The 19,405-nt window shown below is 35.3% G+C and overlaps 1 protein-coding gene across 2 annotated transcripts in view; it reads right to left on the bottom strand.

The window, feature by feature from the left end:
* Chm (CHM Rab escort protein) overlaps positions 1 to 19,405 on the bottom strand; it is a 154,982-nt gene that overhangs the window by 41,059 nt on the left and 94,518 nt on the right. The window contains exon 9 of one of the 2 annotated variants that reach the window (XM_060375685.1): positions 10,379 to 10,456. The exons of the other annotated variant lie outside the window; for it this stretch is intronic. Within the exon in view, the coding sequence (XP_060231668.1) occupies positions 10,379 to 10,456 (78 nt within the window). The remainder of the gene's footprint in view (positions 1 to 10,378; positions 10,457 to 19,405) is intronic. 2 annotated transcript variants of the gene reach the window in all.

Genomic DNA, 19,405 nt, shown 5'->3' with positions numbered 1-19,405 from the left:
ATAGGGCTCATTATCCAAACTAATGGACTAAGGGCGACATCCTTGAAACAGAGTTACCAACACTAGAAAAGCCTCTATGTAATATTTCAGGAACTATATGCAAATGGCTATATGTTTGCTATATCTTTTTATTATGGAAATATAAATTGCTTTTGTCACAGGTTCTTTTGGTGCAAGGATTATTTTTTGCTGGTCCTCACAAAAATGCAGGCAAATTATCTTCACACTCATATCATATTTAAAATATTCTGGTACAAAATAAAGTATCCTCGATTATTCTAAATAAACCAAATAGGGATTTATAACAGGCAAAAGTAAAAATAAAATGACCACCACCAAGACCAATGAAAAAGGAACTGAATTTGGATTTTGCTGATATTACTGAATACATGGTATATCACTGAATAAATGGCAAGTTAGACTATTATGTTTAGTAATGTTATGTATATATTTCTAAACAATTAAGAGTATTTTAATATAAATCTGTTGGTATTAATATTTAAATAATTTCCCCATCTTGCCTGTACTTCAAATATCCTGAATTTTTTATACTGGAGCTCATCTTAGCTATAAAATACTTTATTAAATTAGCTCAAAGGACTTATACCAAATACTAGCTAAGATAACTTTTTCCCTTTATTATTATTATTATCATTTATTACAATTTATTCAATTTGTATCATGGCTATGGGCCCTTCCCTCACCTCCTCCCAATCCCACTCTCCCTAAAAGTTGAAGAATAAGTTTGTTTCTTAATGTCCTGTTTTGAAGCACTCACAAACATTTACAAAACCTAACTACTTAGAAAAATGGAGAAGAGACGTTTGATGAATTATCATGACATACTCATTATATTTGTCCTGTAAACTCTAGGAAGAATTCCTTACTTTTAACTAAGAAGTTACAGAAATTGAAGAGGGAATAATGAAGGTGGGCAAATAAAAAGGAGTATAAAGACCTATGTATGTTGATACGACTTGGGGTATACACATTTGTCTTTTGTTCAAACTTAACTAATGGGTACTTAAAGATGGAACATGACTATAATTATATATAAACTGATAATGGAAAACACTACTGTATATCATGATATTCATATCAAAATGTTTAGGGTGAATTTTACTGGTATCTGCAATTCCCTACGGATTGCATAAAAGATTTAATCAATAGCTAGCTCACTGGTGAATATCTCTAAAGATGTGTGAATAAGCAGGTATTCTGTAATGTCCATTGTAGAAACTGAACAGAAGATATAACAGGTATTAACTTTAAACTCAAATTTGGCAAAGGTTTGAAACTTTTCATCATAAAAGGTTGGACTAAAACTTGAGAAAAAGGGTTTTCATATAAATCTTCAACCTCAGTGCCTTCTCAAAGGGTTCCCATTATTGAACAAACTAACAACCAACACAGAAATAAACCTAGTCCTCAAGTGAATTTTATGAAGTCTTTCCTGTTTTGCTGGCTTCCAAAGACTAACCTTGGTGACTGCAGACATTGGTTTCAAGTGTTCCGGTATTAGAAAGACTAATGCAGATAATGCAGAGAGCAAATAATGTGATATAGATACACAAAAGCTCAACTATGCAGGAATAAGATGCTAATAAATGCGTTTGTTTATGCAGAAGCTTCAGATGAAACTGAGTTCCAAGGGAAGAGGAGGAGCAGGAGAAGGAAACAAATCAGAACCACACCTGGGGGACTTTTCAAATACTAAGTACCCCTGGAGATTCTGATAAGCTTCCGAGTCCCAAGAAAGGATCATAACAGGGCCTTTGGTACTGCATCTTTATGTTGTGCTAAAGTGAGAAAAGTAAAGAAGGTGTGCGATAGAGAGAAAAGAGAGAGAGAGAATGAGAGATGAGAATCAGAGAGAGAAAGAAAGAACTCACCCACATCTCTACAGAGTGAGGCGACAGTTTAGTATGCCTAGTCTCAGTTAGTCCGGTAGACAGTAACAACTTGACTAACCTGTTAGTCTCTGTCTTACTCTGAAGCACTGAGGCAGTAGGCCTTAGCAAAGCTCTGCAAGCCAAGGCAAGTGTTAAGATTTGTTTTCCCTCAGGTACTTGACTTATTGCCATATATTCAGCCTAATGGGGAGAACAATGAAGAAAAGGATATTGATTTGGGACCTACTCTTAATATGTATTATAAAGATTAATACAAAAATTAGATGACACTCACTTAATGGAAAACAACAAAATGAAACAGTGCTGCCAGACACATTAAACTACCATCCTGTCTACTCCTCCCACACAAAGCGGAGGAAGCCATTAAAGATTTACAGCATTTCAGACTTAGCAGAAGGCCTTTCTGAGCCTCATAAATAGCAAATTGAGAGGGAACATGATAGGAGTTCCTAGTTACAGGGACACAATGACCAAGCTGATCATAAGAGTCACTGAAGCTAGACAGAACATTTCTTGCACAAGGTTTTCTAAATTAACAAACCACAGCACTTACTCAGCTCTTGGTTCACTGATACGAGAACATACATAAAGTGACAATAAGGGAGGGGAAAAAAACTCAGGAAGTTTAAAACGAAACATCTGGAACTGAGTCAAGAAGAGAAATAAATATTAACAGGTATGCAATCCGTTTGATCTTCAGAACTAAAACCCAGTTAATTACATAGTGTGGATATTTGAGATGAAATAATAAAAAGAAAAATATTAATTAAGAAAATGATAAGATAGCCAATCACTGAAGGAAACAAAGCAGGCTTTCCTATTGGACACAGCTTGTGAGTTTTCTTAGAGGCATTATTTTCCAATTTTCCATACTTCAGAAAACTATTTCAAAATGTTCACAAAAATATTTCTGGGGTGAACATCTGCTGACAAATTTTTTTTCCGCCCATTAATAGGATTGAGTGTTTAGTTTTTGCTCTGAACTTTTCACAAGATAAATATTTATCTTTTTTTTTCTTTTTTTTTTTCTTTTTTTTTTATCAGTTACATTTTATTAACTCTGTATCCCAGCCGTGTCCCGATCCCTCATTTCCTCCCAGTCCCTCCCTCCCTCCCTCCCTCATCTCCACCGTGCCCCTTTCCAAGTCCACTGATGGGGGGGGGACCTCCTCCCCATTCATCTGATCCTGTTTTATCAGGTATCTTCAGGACTGGCTGCAAAGCCCTCCTCTGTGGCCTAACAGGACTGCTCCTCCCTTCGGGGGTGGGGAGACCAAAGAGCCAGTCATCGAGTTCCTGTTAGAAATAGTCCCTGTTCCCCTCACTTTGGGAAACCAATTGGTTACTGAGATTTGTTCTTTCTTGAGAGTCTGCTTAATCTCTTAAGAATATCTAACTGGCAAGTAAAAAATTATATATACTCAAGGAATATAATGTGATAATTTGACTATGTATACACTGTGTAATAAATAACAGAATATAATTAACATATCCAAATCACCACTCATAGTTACCACTGTGGAGCAAAGATGCTTAAAATCTGCTTTTCAAATTTCAAGCACTCAATGAAGTTATCATTATCTTTTTTATATCTAGCATGGTATACTCCAACCTGACTTTACGACAGCTCCACATCTACTCCCCCCCTCATAATTTCCCAATCACATAAGGCTATAACCAGCAGTTAAAACTTTCCCACCCAAATCCCTCTTTATACCTAATCTGATACTATTCTAGATTCCACCTTAAAATATTTCTTGTAGTTAGCTTCTTCTCTCCCACACCACTGACAATGCCTTAGACTCTGGTTGCATTTAATAAAGCATTGGACTGCTAAAAAAATGATGCTTCAGTTGATCAACATAAAAAAATGGCAAGTACCTATGCCAAGCACTGTTCCCACAGGTAATAATAAAGATACAGATACAGGTGATTTTAAAATAATAGTATACCTCATCAATAAAAGGTGAGGAAAGGCTATTGCAGAGTCATAAGGGAAGTATCTAACTCAGATTTGAATGAGCTGGCAGATTATCAGGGAATGTTGTTTGGTGGAAGGGATACATTCACAATGTTTATACAGGATCAAACAGGCAAATAATAAGTATGAGAATGTGTCAGGTACAGAAACTCACAATCAGTTCAGTGTTATCTGTCAAGAAGGTGGAAAACAGAAAGGAAATAAAAAAGAGTGTCAGGTAGTGGCCAGGTGTCTCCTATAAGGCTTCCGAGTTTATTCCGAGACGATAAAAAGCCATGAAGGCTCTTTACTTTCCTCTTCATAGAGCAGAGCCAGATCTGTGAACCAAATGATTCTCAATATACATTTAACTATAATATATAAAATTAAATTATACAAATACATCTTATATATATTTTATAATATATAAAATTAAATTATACAATTTAACTGTTTTATAATGTCTTCCAGCACAAAAACAAAAATCCTGATAGCTGTATTCCCAGTAACTAGTACATAGAGAACAGTTAACACTTGCATGAATGGGAAATGGATGATTGAAGTATTCTGTCAAAATGAAACAATATAAAGACAGGAAAAGTACACAATTGAGATTCTGGAGGTAAAGAGTCTTTTTTTCATTCCAAATCACTGCTGAAATTACCCAACACTGTTCAAAAATACAGTTAACTAGAAGTCACACCTCTTGGCAAAGGTAGGCTCCCTCCTTTGTGGCACACCAAGGTTTCCAAGTACATATACTACTAACATGTACTAAACTACGTGTAAGTGTAATCAATGGCTTTATGATATTTATCTCCTCTGGTAATATTACAAGAATCCTACACGGTATGGTTTGTCAGCCACTCCACTTTTTATAATGGCACTGAGTGGTTAAAACTTCTTGGTTAATTTCACACAGACAGGAAATGGCAATGTCAGAATTCAAGTGCAGTCTGTGACATTAAAGGCTGCACTGTTACTTTTAATCACAATACAGACAGGGAGTCTATATTTTATTTACTTTTTTTATCATATATCACAAGATAGCAACTAGCATGAGAGTTGGTAACAAGAAAGCATCTAGAATATAACTGTTACCATTTTACAAAAGATTTCAATCAGAACTTCCATAATGGCACAAGTAATGGAATCTTACATTCAGCCTAACAAACTATTATTAGTATCCAAATGTCCAGCAGAGTTATAGTTTCCTGACAACAGAAAAAATAGTATTTCTAAAAAATCCTAACAAGAAATACTATAATTTAAAATGCTGAAGTAAACATGCAGGATGAACTGAAGTAATACACGAGGACTATGTTTTACAGACCACACTAATCAAAAGGCAGAACTGCTTAAAATTTAAGCTGTGGGCTGGCTTTCCCCAGGGTCCGAGGATTGTTCAAGGTTCCTGAATAAACTGCATTGAAAAAAAAAAAATCCCAGATATCCTGGGGAAAAAAAAAAAAAAAAAAAAAAGGCAGAACTGCCATACCTCCTTGTTAAATACTGTATTGTTAAACAGTCAAGTTGAATTCTTCTAAATTTTACCGAGTCGGCAAAACTATATAGGAAAAGAAATCTGAGGTCTCAGTGTTTACAAAAACAACAATCAGAAGGCAGAGTATTAGAACTGGGGGAGGGGATGAATGATTAGCAAGTATCTTAAAAACAGCATGGAAAGTCTACATAATACACATCACAGGCAAAGCAAATTACACAAAAAGAAAAAAACATCAACCTCTAGGCAAAACAGAGATGCAGTTGGTCATATATTCCATGTACTTTATCATGGCCCTCCTTTCTCAAAGCTTATTTCACACTTTAATGTTTAAAGAGGACATCAACCTCAACACTATAGTCATTTATGTTTCTGTCAACTTTATTAAATAGACAATAAAATCAAAGCACACAGAAAAAAAGCTAAAATCACTCTAAGCTTCATTCATTAATTTAATTAGAGGGTTACTGCAGATAAAGAGTGATAGAGACATGCCTTCACTCTGAAGATATTATAGTGAGATCTTGCACTTCCAACAGAGAATTTATCAGATAACTGTACAAGGGGACCTGACACAGATGTCTAATCCAGTGTCTGAGATTAAAGACTCTGACCTGAAGCATGGACAAATTGTAATTACACTATATGGGAGGAGAAATGTCAAATATTCCACCTACTAAAAAAGGCAAGGTAAAAGAATACAAATGCAAATATTTGTAGGTTGCTTGCTTAAGATTACAATTACAATAAACAATTTTCTATGTCATCTTAGAGTCCTTAAAGAGAAACAAACATTGGATACACTCAACTATAAGATCAGGATTTTTAACAAAATGATTTTGTACTTTTAGGTATTCACAATATATCTCCTATTACTGGCATTTCTCTGAAATAGATCTTATGTGAGAGCAGTATTTGGGAAAGACCCATTAGTATGAAACCAACTTGAATTAAAATTACCTTTTGATATTTACATAAACATGGCAATTGTTATTAGAGGTATATATTTTCAATTTTACTACATGCTTTTTTATTTTTTTGTGTGTTTCTTAATAAAGAACTTTAAGGATCACTTAAGCAACTCAAAAAGTGAGGTGACAATAAATAACAGGAATTATATCACTCCAAGTAAAGCTTGAAAACTGTACTATTATTATGGGATAAATTGTTAAATCTTGGAATCAATGTTTCAGTAGAATAATCAATGCATTATCATATCCAAAGAGGTTGCTGTGATCATATAAATAAAATGCCACACACAACAGATATGGAATTTAATGTGCAGGGATGGGGAGCAAGTAGAGAGAAAGAGACAAAGAAATAAAGACAGAGATAGACAGTGAGAGAGCATAGGAGATGAGAAAGAGGAGCATGGTAGTATCCTGTCTACCCTCTTGCTCCCCCACTCTCCCTTTTGAGAGAGTCAGAGAAGAGGGAAGGTGAGATAAACTAAAGTACAGAGAGTGCAAGAGAGACTAGGTGGCAGGTTGGTCTTTTTATATTTGGCATGAAACTGAAAAGTGCCTCTGCCACACACCTCGCACCTGGCTGTAGCACAGAATAATATCATAGATTGCTAGGCAACCAAGAAGCAGGATGCCTATACACTAACAGTTGTAACACACACATACACACACACAAACACACACACACACACACACACACACACACACATGGTAAGTGCCTTGTATGCCTTGTATCTGTGATCTCTTTGAGGCTTTAAACACATACCTAAACACCATAAAGGTGATATACAGCAACTCAATAGCCAACATCAAGTTAAATGGAGAGAAACATAAAGCGTTCTTGCTAATATCAGAAACAAGACAAGGATGCCCACTATCACCACGATCTCTTCAATATAGAAGTTGAAGTTCTAGCTAGAGCAATAAGACAAGTAAAGGAGATCAAGGGGATACAAATTGGCAGGTGACAGGATAGTATACATATGTGACCCCCACAATTCTACCAGAGAACTGGGTGACAAGCGCCTTCAGCAAAGTGGATACAAAATTAATTCAGAAGTCAGTAGCTCTCCTTTATACAAGCAACAAAAGGGCTGAAATAGAAACAGGGAAACAACACCCTTTACAATAGCAACAAATAATATAAAATATCTTGGTGTAGCTCTAACCAAGCATGTGAAAGACCTGTATGACAAGAACTTCAAGTCTTTGAAGAAAGAAATTGAAGAAGATTTTAGAAGATGGAAAGAACTCCCATGTTCATGGATCGGTAAGATTAACACAGTAAAAATGGCCATCCTGCCAAAAGCCATCTACAGATTCAATGCAATTCCCATCAAAATACCAACTCAATTCTTTACAGACCTGGAAAGAGCAACCATTAACTTAATGTGAAAAAAATAAAATAAAACAAAACAACCCAGGATAGCCAAAAAAAATTCTGTACAGTAAAATAACTTCTGTTGGTATCAACATCCATGATTTCAAGCTATACTACAGAGCAATTGTAAAAACTGCATGGTATTAGCATACAAAACAGACAGGTTGATCAATGAAACTGAACTTAAGACACAGAAATAAAACCACACTCCTACAGGTACTTTGAATTTTGACAAGATAAATAAGAAAATGATTTTCATTGGAAAACAATGTAGCATAGCAAAAAATAGGTGCTGTGCTATTTGCTTATAAAAATAGACACAAATAAATGGCTCAATTTGTTCTTAATCACTCATTACTCAATCATGTGACAATTGGCCCACCCACAGTTAGGAATACAGAATATTTTAAGATCATTTATTTCTACATGCTAAGGAAGAGCCAGATAAGTACTTTCCAATACCATTTACAATAATCTAAGAATCAGGTCAAATCTAAAAGAAGATTCTAATTATTGCTAAGTTCTTTTAAACTATCTTACAAATAGAGGAAGTGTTCAAAAGAGGACTTGTTTTCATTCACAGCACTAACATTGTTCAAAAGCCCTTCACACTTCAGGATTATCAGACCTTTACACACATCTTGGGTACTGTTAATAAATATGGTGCTTCAGGAATTTGTGAATACTTTTTCAAAAGATTTTAAGTTGCCTACTACCTAAAATTCATACTGCTAGTATATCTGGAAAGTTCATCTACAAGAAGCATTAAAATAAATTGAGGTCTAGAATTCCCAAGCTCACACAGAACACAGTACTCTTGCCTAATTAAAATCACCTTACAAAGATCACTATTTCTCAGTGTCATGGAAGCTTGATCTATATTAGATTCCTCTGGGGTATTGCTTTTAACTGTTGTTTTCCATCCAACACGTCCATCATCCTGGGTTACACAGTGATAACCTATCTCAAAATGCCAAACAAACCAATCCAACAAAAAACTTAACTCTTGGCAGTATCTAAAAGAGTATTTACTCAATTCCTCCATCGCTTTGAAAATTGCTAGTCTGGAGGTTTTTAGGGTTTGTAAGACTTTTATTATTCACCTCTCTGTTACAACTAGAATCTGTAAAGAACATAAAAGTAGAATCTTTGTTCAGACTATTTCACAAAAATATGTCAAATGTAAAGTAAATATAGCCTTTATTTCAACAAATGCTATTATAGTACTAGCATACCTATTTTAAGAAAGAAAGAATGAATGAATGAAAGCACCAAAAGAAATATTAGCCATGCAAATTCTTCATGTCACTGTGACCAACATTTGGTACTTAAATGGTGTCCAAAGAGGATAAAAATGACCCAAGCAAATAAACACCAAATAAGGATTTCATTATAGGACTTTCTGTCAAAGGAAAACAGTCTTCTTTCAAAATCACTATATAAGGAAAAACAAGCTGAAAGGCATAAAAAGATAACCACTACTTCATAGAGTTCTTCATGCCCAAAACCTGAATATCCCGAGCATTAAAGGATAGTCTTTCACCCATGTCTTGTATATAAATATAGAAAAGCATTTATTTGAATAGTATGATTATGTTCTATTCAACTGTTAGATACTTTGTAAGAATCTTAACTCACATGTCAATGTTTACATCACAGAGCTTCAAATTTACTCTGTATTACTTATTTATAGCACCAAATCTTAACTAAATTAACTACTTCTAATACTGTCACCTATGAGAAATTAATGGCCAATTTATTCCATTTAGACTATGTAAATTTACTATACAAAGAAACAAGCCATTTACGATATTATGGCATTTTATAATTTCAACATTATTTTTAATATAGTCATAAAATAGTCATCTATGAAATATAGGCCAAAAGATACTTGAGAACATCTAAGAAAGAAAAGAAACAACAGTTTTAAGAGCTACTAAAACTTTATCCACTTGAGCTATTTCTTTTTCAAGGTAAGACTTAGAAATTATACAATGTCAATTTATCCAAATTAATTCAGATAAAAGTATATATTAGTAAATAAAAATAAATCTTAGAAAAATAATTAAAATACAAAATAGACAGTGCTTAGTTAATGTTATAAAGCAAGTAGATTCATACTTTAATCCTCAACCAGCTTGTAGCCTGATTCTGCTGTAAAAGAATTTATCCTGAGATAACAGGACAGCATAGTTTATGACAACAATCTACCTAAAAACTCATTAAAGTCTTTTCTCTTGAAGTGACATGCATTATCAGCAGAGATTAATGATGAGTTTTTAGGTGAGCTCCATTTTTTAAAATGCAATAACAGAGGGCTTTGTTGTCATCTGATGAAAATCAATTAGAGGAGGTAAGGCCACAAGGAAAACTAACATCACTCATCACCTACCCCCGGCAGCTGAAATGATCTGTCTTCTAAGCTTGAATGATCAGGAGCTACAGTCATACTGTAGGAAAGTTAATTTAGTTTCTACATTCTGAACTCACTTTCCTTGTTCTGGAAGACCTAAACACAAATTACATTTAATCATAGTTGATATGTTATTAATACCAAGGAGGATCTTTCAAAAATCACTTTTTAAAAAGCCAATTCTGTATTTTTCACCCGTGTCTTGTGTATAAATATAGAAAGGTTACTTATAGCATCCTTACTTTCTGGATTCTTTGTCTACTACAAGGCACTGTACAGAATGACGAAGACAATAGATTCCACCAAACACAGCACACATTCTGGAAAGAGAATAGAAAATTGAGAATTAAAATAATTGGAACAATATTTATTTATTTTACACATTATAATTGGTATCATAAAAAGAAATTTGATAATAATATATAATTTCATTATATATATTAAAACTTCTCAGATGTAATATTAGTAATTTCTTTATAAAACAAAGGAATCACAATTAATATTCAATATTGGTATCTAAAATTGTGAACAAGTCAAAAGTGTCCCTAAGCAGGAGTTAAATGTCTCCCTAAAATCAGCTCTTGTATTTCTTTTTGGTCTTTTTGTTATTTTGTCTTTTTTTTTCCCCAGAGCTGAGGACTAAACACAGGGCCTTGAGCTTGTTAGGCAAGTGCTCTACCACTAAGCTAAATCCTCAACTCCAGCTCTTGTATTTCTAAAGTTCATAAGTCACAAATATCCTCCAGAGATGTTGCTTAAGACACACTCAGCAAAATAAGAGCAGAGAAAGATGAAGAAGGATGGAACAAGTAAGACTTCAGGAGACTTTTAAAGATGTCAGTTACCACAGAGGTAAGCAAAAGCTCTAGGACCCAAGAATAACTGGAAATGAAAACTTGGACCATGGCATAAGCTAATAAAGCAGAAGCCATAAAGAGTTCACTTATGTCAGTCTGCTAAGTACTAGCGATGTAACACCCATTTACGGAGAACAAGACTTAAGATCTGAATAGGACAGAAAGCAGAAAAGGAAATCACCTTTTATGACACCTGATTATTTAAGGAACTACCCTCAGTGAAATGATCTAGGATAAAAGGAACTCATTACTGGGGGCAGGGGGATAAACAGAATGCTGTTTTGTCTAAAGCTTGGGGTAGACAAAGCTTATACCTCTGTACTCAGAATCACGGTTCCACCCTCATAAACATCAAAAATTTGAAATTATACCACTAAATGATCTAAAACACCCATTACCAAGGAAATATCAAGAAAAGTGGTTCTAGGTAAATGATAATCCTGGACTTCAACTACTTTCACAATTTGAAGTCCCACAATGATGATTTTGAAACCTAAAATTACACAGTACAAAAAGGAACATACCAAGTCTTAAGTGAGAATTAGTAGACACAATTTATCAGCATGGCTCAACATGTAAAACTTTATTCAGATAGAATTATTAGATAGATGCTATAGGCCTGCCTAATATGGTTTAATCAAAAATACGAAAAAAAAAACCCAATAGATTATCAGAAAGACGACTGTGGTGGACTTAATATTCACATCAGCAGATATCTATACCCTAATCACAGAGATATAGACATTTACAATACATGTCATGAAGGATTTTACAAATACAGTGAGTTAAGGTTCCTACAATCAGCTAATCACAGTGAGCACAACACAATTCCAAGGGTCTTCAAAAGAAGAAATAGGAAGGTTAGAGTCAGATAGAAAGATGTGCAGATGAGCTCAGAGGTCAGAGCGATGCCGTTTGTATAAGGTGGACACACGCCAAAGAACGCAGGTGGCCTTTTAGATTAGAACGGAAAGGAGCAGAGCCTCCCTCCCTGCCCTAAGAGGGAATGCAGTCCTGCTGGTCTCGTTCAGACTGCTGACCTCTAGCAATATACGATGAGAAATTTCTTTTCTTTCGTCCTACTGAGTTCCTCAGAGCAGAAATAAGGAATTAGCAAAAGATTAACAAAAGATTTGGGGAACAACAGCCTATATATATAAAAAAAAAATCATCTGCTTCACACTGAGTTCAAAATCAGTTCTAGGATGAGCACAGGCATAAGTATGAAAAGCAAAACTAGAAATGAATATAGGAAGATATAAAGTCAGGAAAGTGATTCTTCAGAAAACATAACACTTATAAAATTGAAAAAGCATAATTTTAAACATTTCAACATGTAGACAATAAAGTCTTTTTTTTAAAAAAAAAGGTAACAATATGAAAATATATACATATCCATGAGCACTTATCAAATCTTTCAGTTTGGATAATGATTTATTTCACAAAAGCCCAATATGCATAACTTTTCAGAGCACCAAATCCTATTGTTACTTAGATATTTTAGGCAATTCTACCTACATGTATGGAAAAAGAAGATGTATGCAACTTTTTCTTCCTTCTTGCACCTATTTTAGTCGTAGTATTTAAAGAACACTTTTTACTGTCTGGGTTCATGTGTCAACTATGTTACATAATAGTTGTGTGATCACAGAAACAGCATAATCAGCCCCACTGTATCTAATTTTTCACACCAGCCCTCTAATTTCACCTATTCAAATATGCTTCTTTTGAGAAATAAACAAAAAAAATGCTTGCAAAGAAGTTATAAAGTATATGATATGTAGAATTATATACATTTTTATTTTAAAATATTGTTCTTAATGTATCAACATAAAACCAAAATATCTAGAGAAGAATTCACAAACAAATGGACATTTATATGAACAATAAAAATTTTTAGTTTAACCAAAGAAGATCTATGATCTAGCCATTGTAAGCAGCTTCTGGGAGGTGATCTCTGTGCCCTCTAAATTTCATGCCTGAAAGGAGTGTTTTTGTTTGTGTAGAGACACTAGTTTAACAGACAGCCTTACAAAATCGATTTAGGGTCAGGATAGGATGGATCAGATCGCCTTAGGAAAGGGGCAGCCAGATCAACAGTTTGATTTGAGAGCTTTGGGTCACTTAAGAGCTTTGGGTCATTTAATAAATATCAACTGAACTCCAAAGGGGTGGGCACTGACATCTTCTCCAAAAGAAGTTATGCCTTGAAGCATCAAAAAAAAAAAAAAAAAAAAAAAAAAAAAAAAAAAAAACAGTTGAATACTGATGCTCAAGTGAGTATTCTTGGTTAACCTTATACGCTGGACATATACCTGCATTTAGAGAGGCATATTATTCTGATTTTTCAGGGAACACACTAGAAATTATAATTTGGAATCTCCTAGTGCTCTGCTCTATAAACTGTCAATAGTTTAGTTCTATATCCACTCGCTCTAGTGAACAAAACTATTATACATTGCTTTTAATGAGTTCTTGAAGCTATCTACTATACTTGAGGTCAAGTTTGCAAAACTAACAACTATGCATTTTGTGTTAGAAGTATGACTATGCCGTATAAATACACATATAGCTGTCCAAATTGTCATATAATACAAGAGAGCATCATAAATAATATGAATGCATAAAACTTAATCTCATTTATTAATCAGTTGTATTTTTAAAATGTAAAATCTGATTGAAAATAGGAAAGAATACTTCCTGAGTGGCATCATTTATTAAAAAAATCATGACTTCATAAAAAAAATCTCACTATACATCAAAAAGATACACACACATGCAACACACAAAACTTTAAGGAAAGTAGAAATAATACATTGGAATAGCAATTCCTCTGAAGAGGTTCAGTTGCTTAATTTCTTTACTGTTCCTCAGAGGTTTGGTTGTTGGCACCTACATCAGGAGGCTCACAACCATTTATAACTCCAACATCAGGAGATCTGACACCTTCTTTTGGCCTCCCCCAGAATCTACATGCACATGCTGCACATAAACTCATGCAGGCACACACATGTACAACATAAAGAAAAATGAGTAAACCTTTGAAAAGTAATTAAAGTAAATGTGGCCAAATTTCGAGATTTGGCAAATCTGAGGATACTGATGCAATCTTCACTGTCTATTTCCTGCTGAAAATTAAAGAATTCACAAGAAACAGCATTGGTCTCCTTTCCTGGCACTTAGTATGCAGCTGGAAGAGGGAAGGGCAGTAGGTGTCAAAAGAAAATGCTACAGTTTTGGTTGTAGTGCGTCTACCTTTTAGGAAGGTAAAAATGGGTAAGACAAGAGTCACAGCATCATTTCTCTCAAAAATTCCATCTAACATTCAAGCTACTTTCAACCCAACCCAGGTTTGGACTTCCCATTGCCCCAGAAATAAATGTATCCCCCCAAAAAAGAATGTCTATAACAATCCTAAGCTAGAACCCATATTTTATTGTCCATTATTGACTTTATTCAGTAGGATCAAAAGTAAATAATGATGTAACCAACTACAATACTCAAATATGTGTTGAATTCACATGGATCTACTATAGCAAAAATGACAAGCCACTTATAATATTAATCACAGTGACAGAACATAAAGGCAGCTGGTGTAGCAAACAATAGTCATTGACATCAAAAATTTCAGTTCACTAAAAATCAAGTATCCAATTGTAGTCACAATATGCAAATTGAACAGAGATCAGCTTTTGGAGATGGGCATGAAATCAATACAGACATCAGCCACAGAGTTGCAGTACATGTCTCCTTTTGTTTATCTCATTTACAAGTTCTGTGACTATGTTTCAGTTCTTTTTTTTTTTTGAGAAAGTTATGTGACTCTTTAATTTTTTAATTTCTTTTTAAAAATTATTTATTTTTAAATTAATTACAGTTTTTCCCCCTTTGTATTCCAGCTGTAGGCCACTTCCTCATCTTCTCCTAATGTCAACCACCCTCCCTCTTCTCATCCCATGCCCCTCCCCAAGTCCACTGATAGGGGACAACCTCCTCCCCTTCCCTCTGACCCTAGTCAATCAGGTCTCATCAGGACTGGCTGCATTGTCTTCAACTATGGCCTGTTAAGGCTGCTCACCCCTCAGGAGAAGGTGATCAAAGAGCCAGTAATTGAATTTATGTCAGAAATCTGACAGAAGGCTAATATTCAGAATATAGAAAGAACTTAAGAAGTTAAAAAGCAACAAATCAAGTAATATAATTAGAAAATGGGGTACAGAGCTAAACAGAGAATTCTCAACAGAAGAATATCGAATGGCAGAGAAACCCTTAAAGAAATGCTCAGTGTCCTTAGTCATCATGGAAACGAAAATCAAAACGACCCTGATATTTCAACCATCAGAATGGCTAAGATCAAAAACTCAAGTGACAACACATGCTGGACAGGATGTGGAGAAAGGGGAACACTCCTCTATTGCTGCTGGAAATGTAAACTTGTACAACCACCGTGGAAATCAATCTGGTGCTTTCTCTGAAAGTCGGGAATAGTGCTACCTCAAGATACAGCTATACCACTCCTAGGCATATATCCAAAATATGTTCAAGTATAGAACAAGGACATTTGCACAACCATGTTCATAGCAGCTTTATTCATAATAGACAGAATTTGGAAACAACACAAATGTCCCTCAACTGAAGAATGGACACAGAAACATTTCAGTTCTTGAGATGATAAAACAGGGATCATATTTATCACATAGACTTGTTTCCTATGTTCAAATGAGTTAAAGCATGTGAGGTACCTTAAACAGTGTAAGTGGTCACTATGCTACAAATTGTTAGACAACACTTCCTGAAGTAAAGAGACAAGGTTATTTGATTTCATTACCTACAAGGAACTGTTGACCTAGACTGATCAAAGCCTGTGTTGTTTATGGTCTGTATTTTCTTCTACTAAAGTTTAAACAACATAGGGACCTGGTCAATGCAACCATCTTCCACAAAGAGATATATAACAGGGCTATATGAACTCTTTGTTTTGATCACAACACATATTGACATTTGTTCCTTCACTCCCAAATATTTATGGAATTAGGCCTACTGTCCAGTATATATAGTCCAAGTCATTTAGGATATACAAAAATGAAGACAAAGGCTGTCCTTGATGGTATATATATATAACCTTTCAAGTGTAAAAACAGACAATTATATAAGATAATTACAGATTGCAATTTTCCTGAAAAGTATAAAAGAGTATAATATTAATATTATTTGAGAACCAAGGTGTAAGACAAAGAACTGCTATTTGAGAAAAGAATCAATTAAACAGAAGAATGTGACCATGTGAATATGTGGAGGAAAAAAATTTCAAGTAGAACAAATAGCCTTGAACTGTAACTTAGTTTAAACTATAACATAGCTGAGTATATTTGAGAGAAAGAAGAATGATTAATAGGGCTACAATACACAAGATGGATATATGAAGTGATATCACAAAGAAAGTAGTAGACCTGATAATACAAGGCCAGAGTTGGGGGAATTTGTTTTCTTCCTTGGTGTAGCCAACTCAAAGTTGCCCATATTTCTACAGATTAACCCATCATTCATGTTCTTAAAGGTAAACCCAATTAAATCTACAGATTTCATTATCTTAACCTTGGGAGGGATTCATATTTTGGTCTAATACTATTATCCTTCCTAGGGTAGAATAGGCAGTTGTTCAATTCTTCCAAGGGGAAAAAATACAGAATTAGATTTCTAGTTTGTATGTTTGTTTTTTTAAAGATAGTCCTTGATAATCAATGGAAAATTATCAAAAGAATGATAGAATGGGGAAAGGTTAGTACTGTTGGCCATTGATGAAGGGATTGATAATGGTGAAGCACAGCAGTGACAATGTAGACGAAGACAGAGTGGGGCCAGATTAATTACAGAACTGCCAAAGAACTGGAAATGGAATGTAGATTCCCCAAGAACAATTCAGAGAAATTGGTAATGTTCTAAGTATAGTGTATCCCTTGAAACATGTAACAATTAAATGTACTTTCTCAAACCCAATTGCCCTCTTGCACAGGCACTGCTTTGAAAGAGCATCCCAGGACACTTAATTTAACCTTCTCCCCAAAGGTGAGTGATTACTAGAGAAAGTTATTTGCTACCATCACCAACAAGCACTTTCTCTAGCACTTTTGTCAACATCACTCCTTAACACTGTATAGACTCATTTCCAGATGGAGAAGCCACAAATTAGTTTCTGTTCCTTGAAGGAGTTACCACAGATTAAGAAGGACACAGCACTCTTTATAACTTAATAAATTATCAGGTACATGTATCTTAATCCAGTGGGGCATCTCATGCAGATGTCAGCCCTAAAGAAATCAGGCTCTGTGCAAACAGCCTGCCCTTTAGGCACTGCTCTTACTCTTAGAAGGCATAATCATCATGCTCAATGTAGAAAAAGCTGTCAAAAAAGAAAGGTACCTGGGTAGCTTGAGATCAGTTTAGTAAGTGAAATTAGTCAGGTGCAAAAAGATAAAGCTAACATTTTTTTTAAAATAGGGAATATAAATATAATATTGTACAAAAATGCAAATGTATGCATGCGTAGGATGTAAAAGTAAGGAGGGGGCTACGAGAGCAGAGGACGAGCTAATAAAGGTAGAAGGGAAAGGATAGGGTAAGGGAGTCTATATAACATATAAGAGGGACTATGGGGTACAAGTTCTTGTCAGAGACAGTCCCTGTTCCAATTACTAGGAAACCGACTTGGAGACTAAGTTACCATAGGCTACATCTGTGCAGGGGTTCAAGGTTATGGTCTTTGGTTGGGGTATCACCCAGAATCCAGAAACAACCCAGATGTCCCTCAACTGAGGAATGGATACAGAAATTGTAGTACATTTACACAATGGAATACTACTCAACAATTAAAAACAAGGACATCATGAAATTTGTAGGCAAGTGATGGGATCTAGAAAAGATCATCCTGAGTGAGTTATCCCAGAAGCAGAAAGAACCACATGGTATATACTCACTTATAAGTGGATATAAGACAAATAATATAGAATAAACATACCCTAAAGAAGCTAAGATGGAGGACTCTGGTAAGATGATCAATCCTAATACAGAAAGGCAAATGGGAAAGACATCAGAAGAGGGAGAAAACAGGCAGGACAGGAGCCTACCACAGAGTGCCTTTGAAAGACTACTGATTGAGATATCAAAACAGAAGCTGAGACTCATAGCCAAACATTAGGCTGAATGCATGAAATTTTATGAAAGAAAGGGGGAATAGAAAGACCTGGAAGGGACAGGAGCTCCAAAAGGAGACCAACAGAGCCCAAAAACCTGGATCCTGGGGGCCCTGCAAAGACTGATACCCCAACCAAGGATCATGTATAGGACATAAAACCCCTTCTCATATGCAGCCCATAGACTCAGTCTTCAAGGGGGTTCCCTAATAAGGGGAGCAGGGGCTGTCTCTGGAATGAACTCAGTGTCAGACTCTCTGATCACCTCCCCCTGGGAGGGTACAGCCTTGCCAGGCCACAGAGGAAGGCGATGCAGCCAGTCCTGATGAGACGTGATAGGCTAGGGTCAAACAGAAGGGGAGGAGGACCTCCCCTATCAGTGGACTAGGGAGGAGAAGAGGGAGGGCCCATAGTGAGGATACAAAAATTAATAAAATATAATAATAATAATAATAACAATAATAATAATAATAAAAGACTTGAGATAAGAGGCTAGCTTGTTTGAGCACAAATGACAGATTTTAAAAAGCAAGAAAAGGCCAGGCATGTTGTATGGCTTTAAACTCAGCACTTGGGATGTTGAGGTTGCAGGATCTCTGTGAGTTGGAAGCCAGCCTGGTCTACAAATAATAATAATATAAAGGCTTCGCCTCAAAACCACAAAATAAAGAAACAAATAACATAAAATAATAAAATAAAAAGCAGAAAAACATAGGAAAGGACAAAAGTTATTTAGACAAATGGACTTGTATGAACTGAGAAAATGAAGGAGTTGAAGAAAAAGTAATTACAGAATGGATACAAAGGTCCCGGCAACACTGTGTTGGCTTCGTCAGGGAGGCTCAGAAGGCAAATACTGGAGGGATGGCAGCTAGACACTAAGGAAGGGATCCCTGGGTTAGCAGAGACCGAGGGACATCTTACTTCAAGAGGTTAACAAGCAGCAACTCAGTGATCAGAAGACACTCAAAGCTTAACTGAAGACATTCCAGGCTTTCAACACGTGGCAAGAAAAAACAACAACAACAACAAAAAACACTGGACTGCTCATAGCTTCCTTCAAGGAGTCGCCACTTTATGTACTAACTCAGAACCAATGTCTAGTGTAGAATTCTGAGGATTAGTGTATAATCATATGACGTAAATTTAATAGTTCTAACACAGCTGTGAAATAGGGGTTCAATGATACAAAAAAATAAAATTCAGAACAGCCATGATAATG

Source organism: Meriones unguiculatus, chromosome X (genome assembly GCF_030254825.1).
Source record: "Meriones unguiculatus strain TT.TT164.6M chromosome X, Bangor_MerUng_6.1, whole genome shotgun sequence".
NCBI lineage: Eukaryota > Metazoa > Chordata > Mammalia > Rodentia > Muridae > Meriones > Meriones unguiculatus.
Note: the sequence above shows the minus strand (reverse complement) of the source record. Positions and strands in the feature narration are given on the sequence as shown.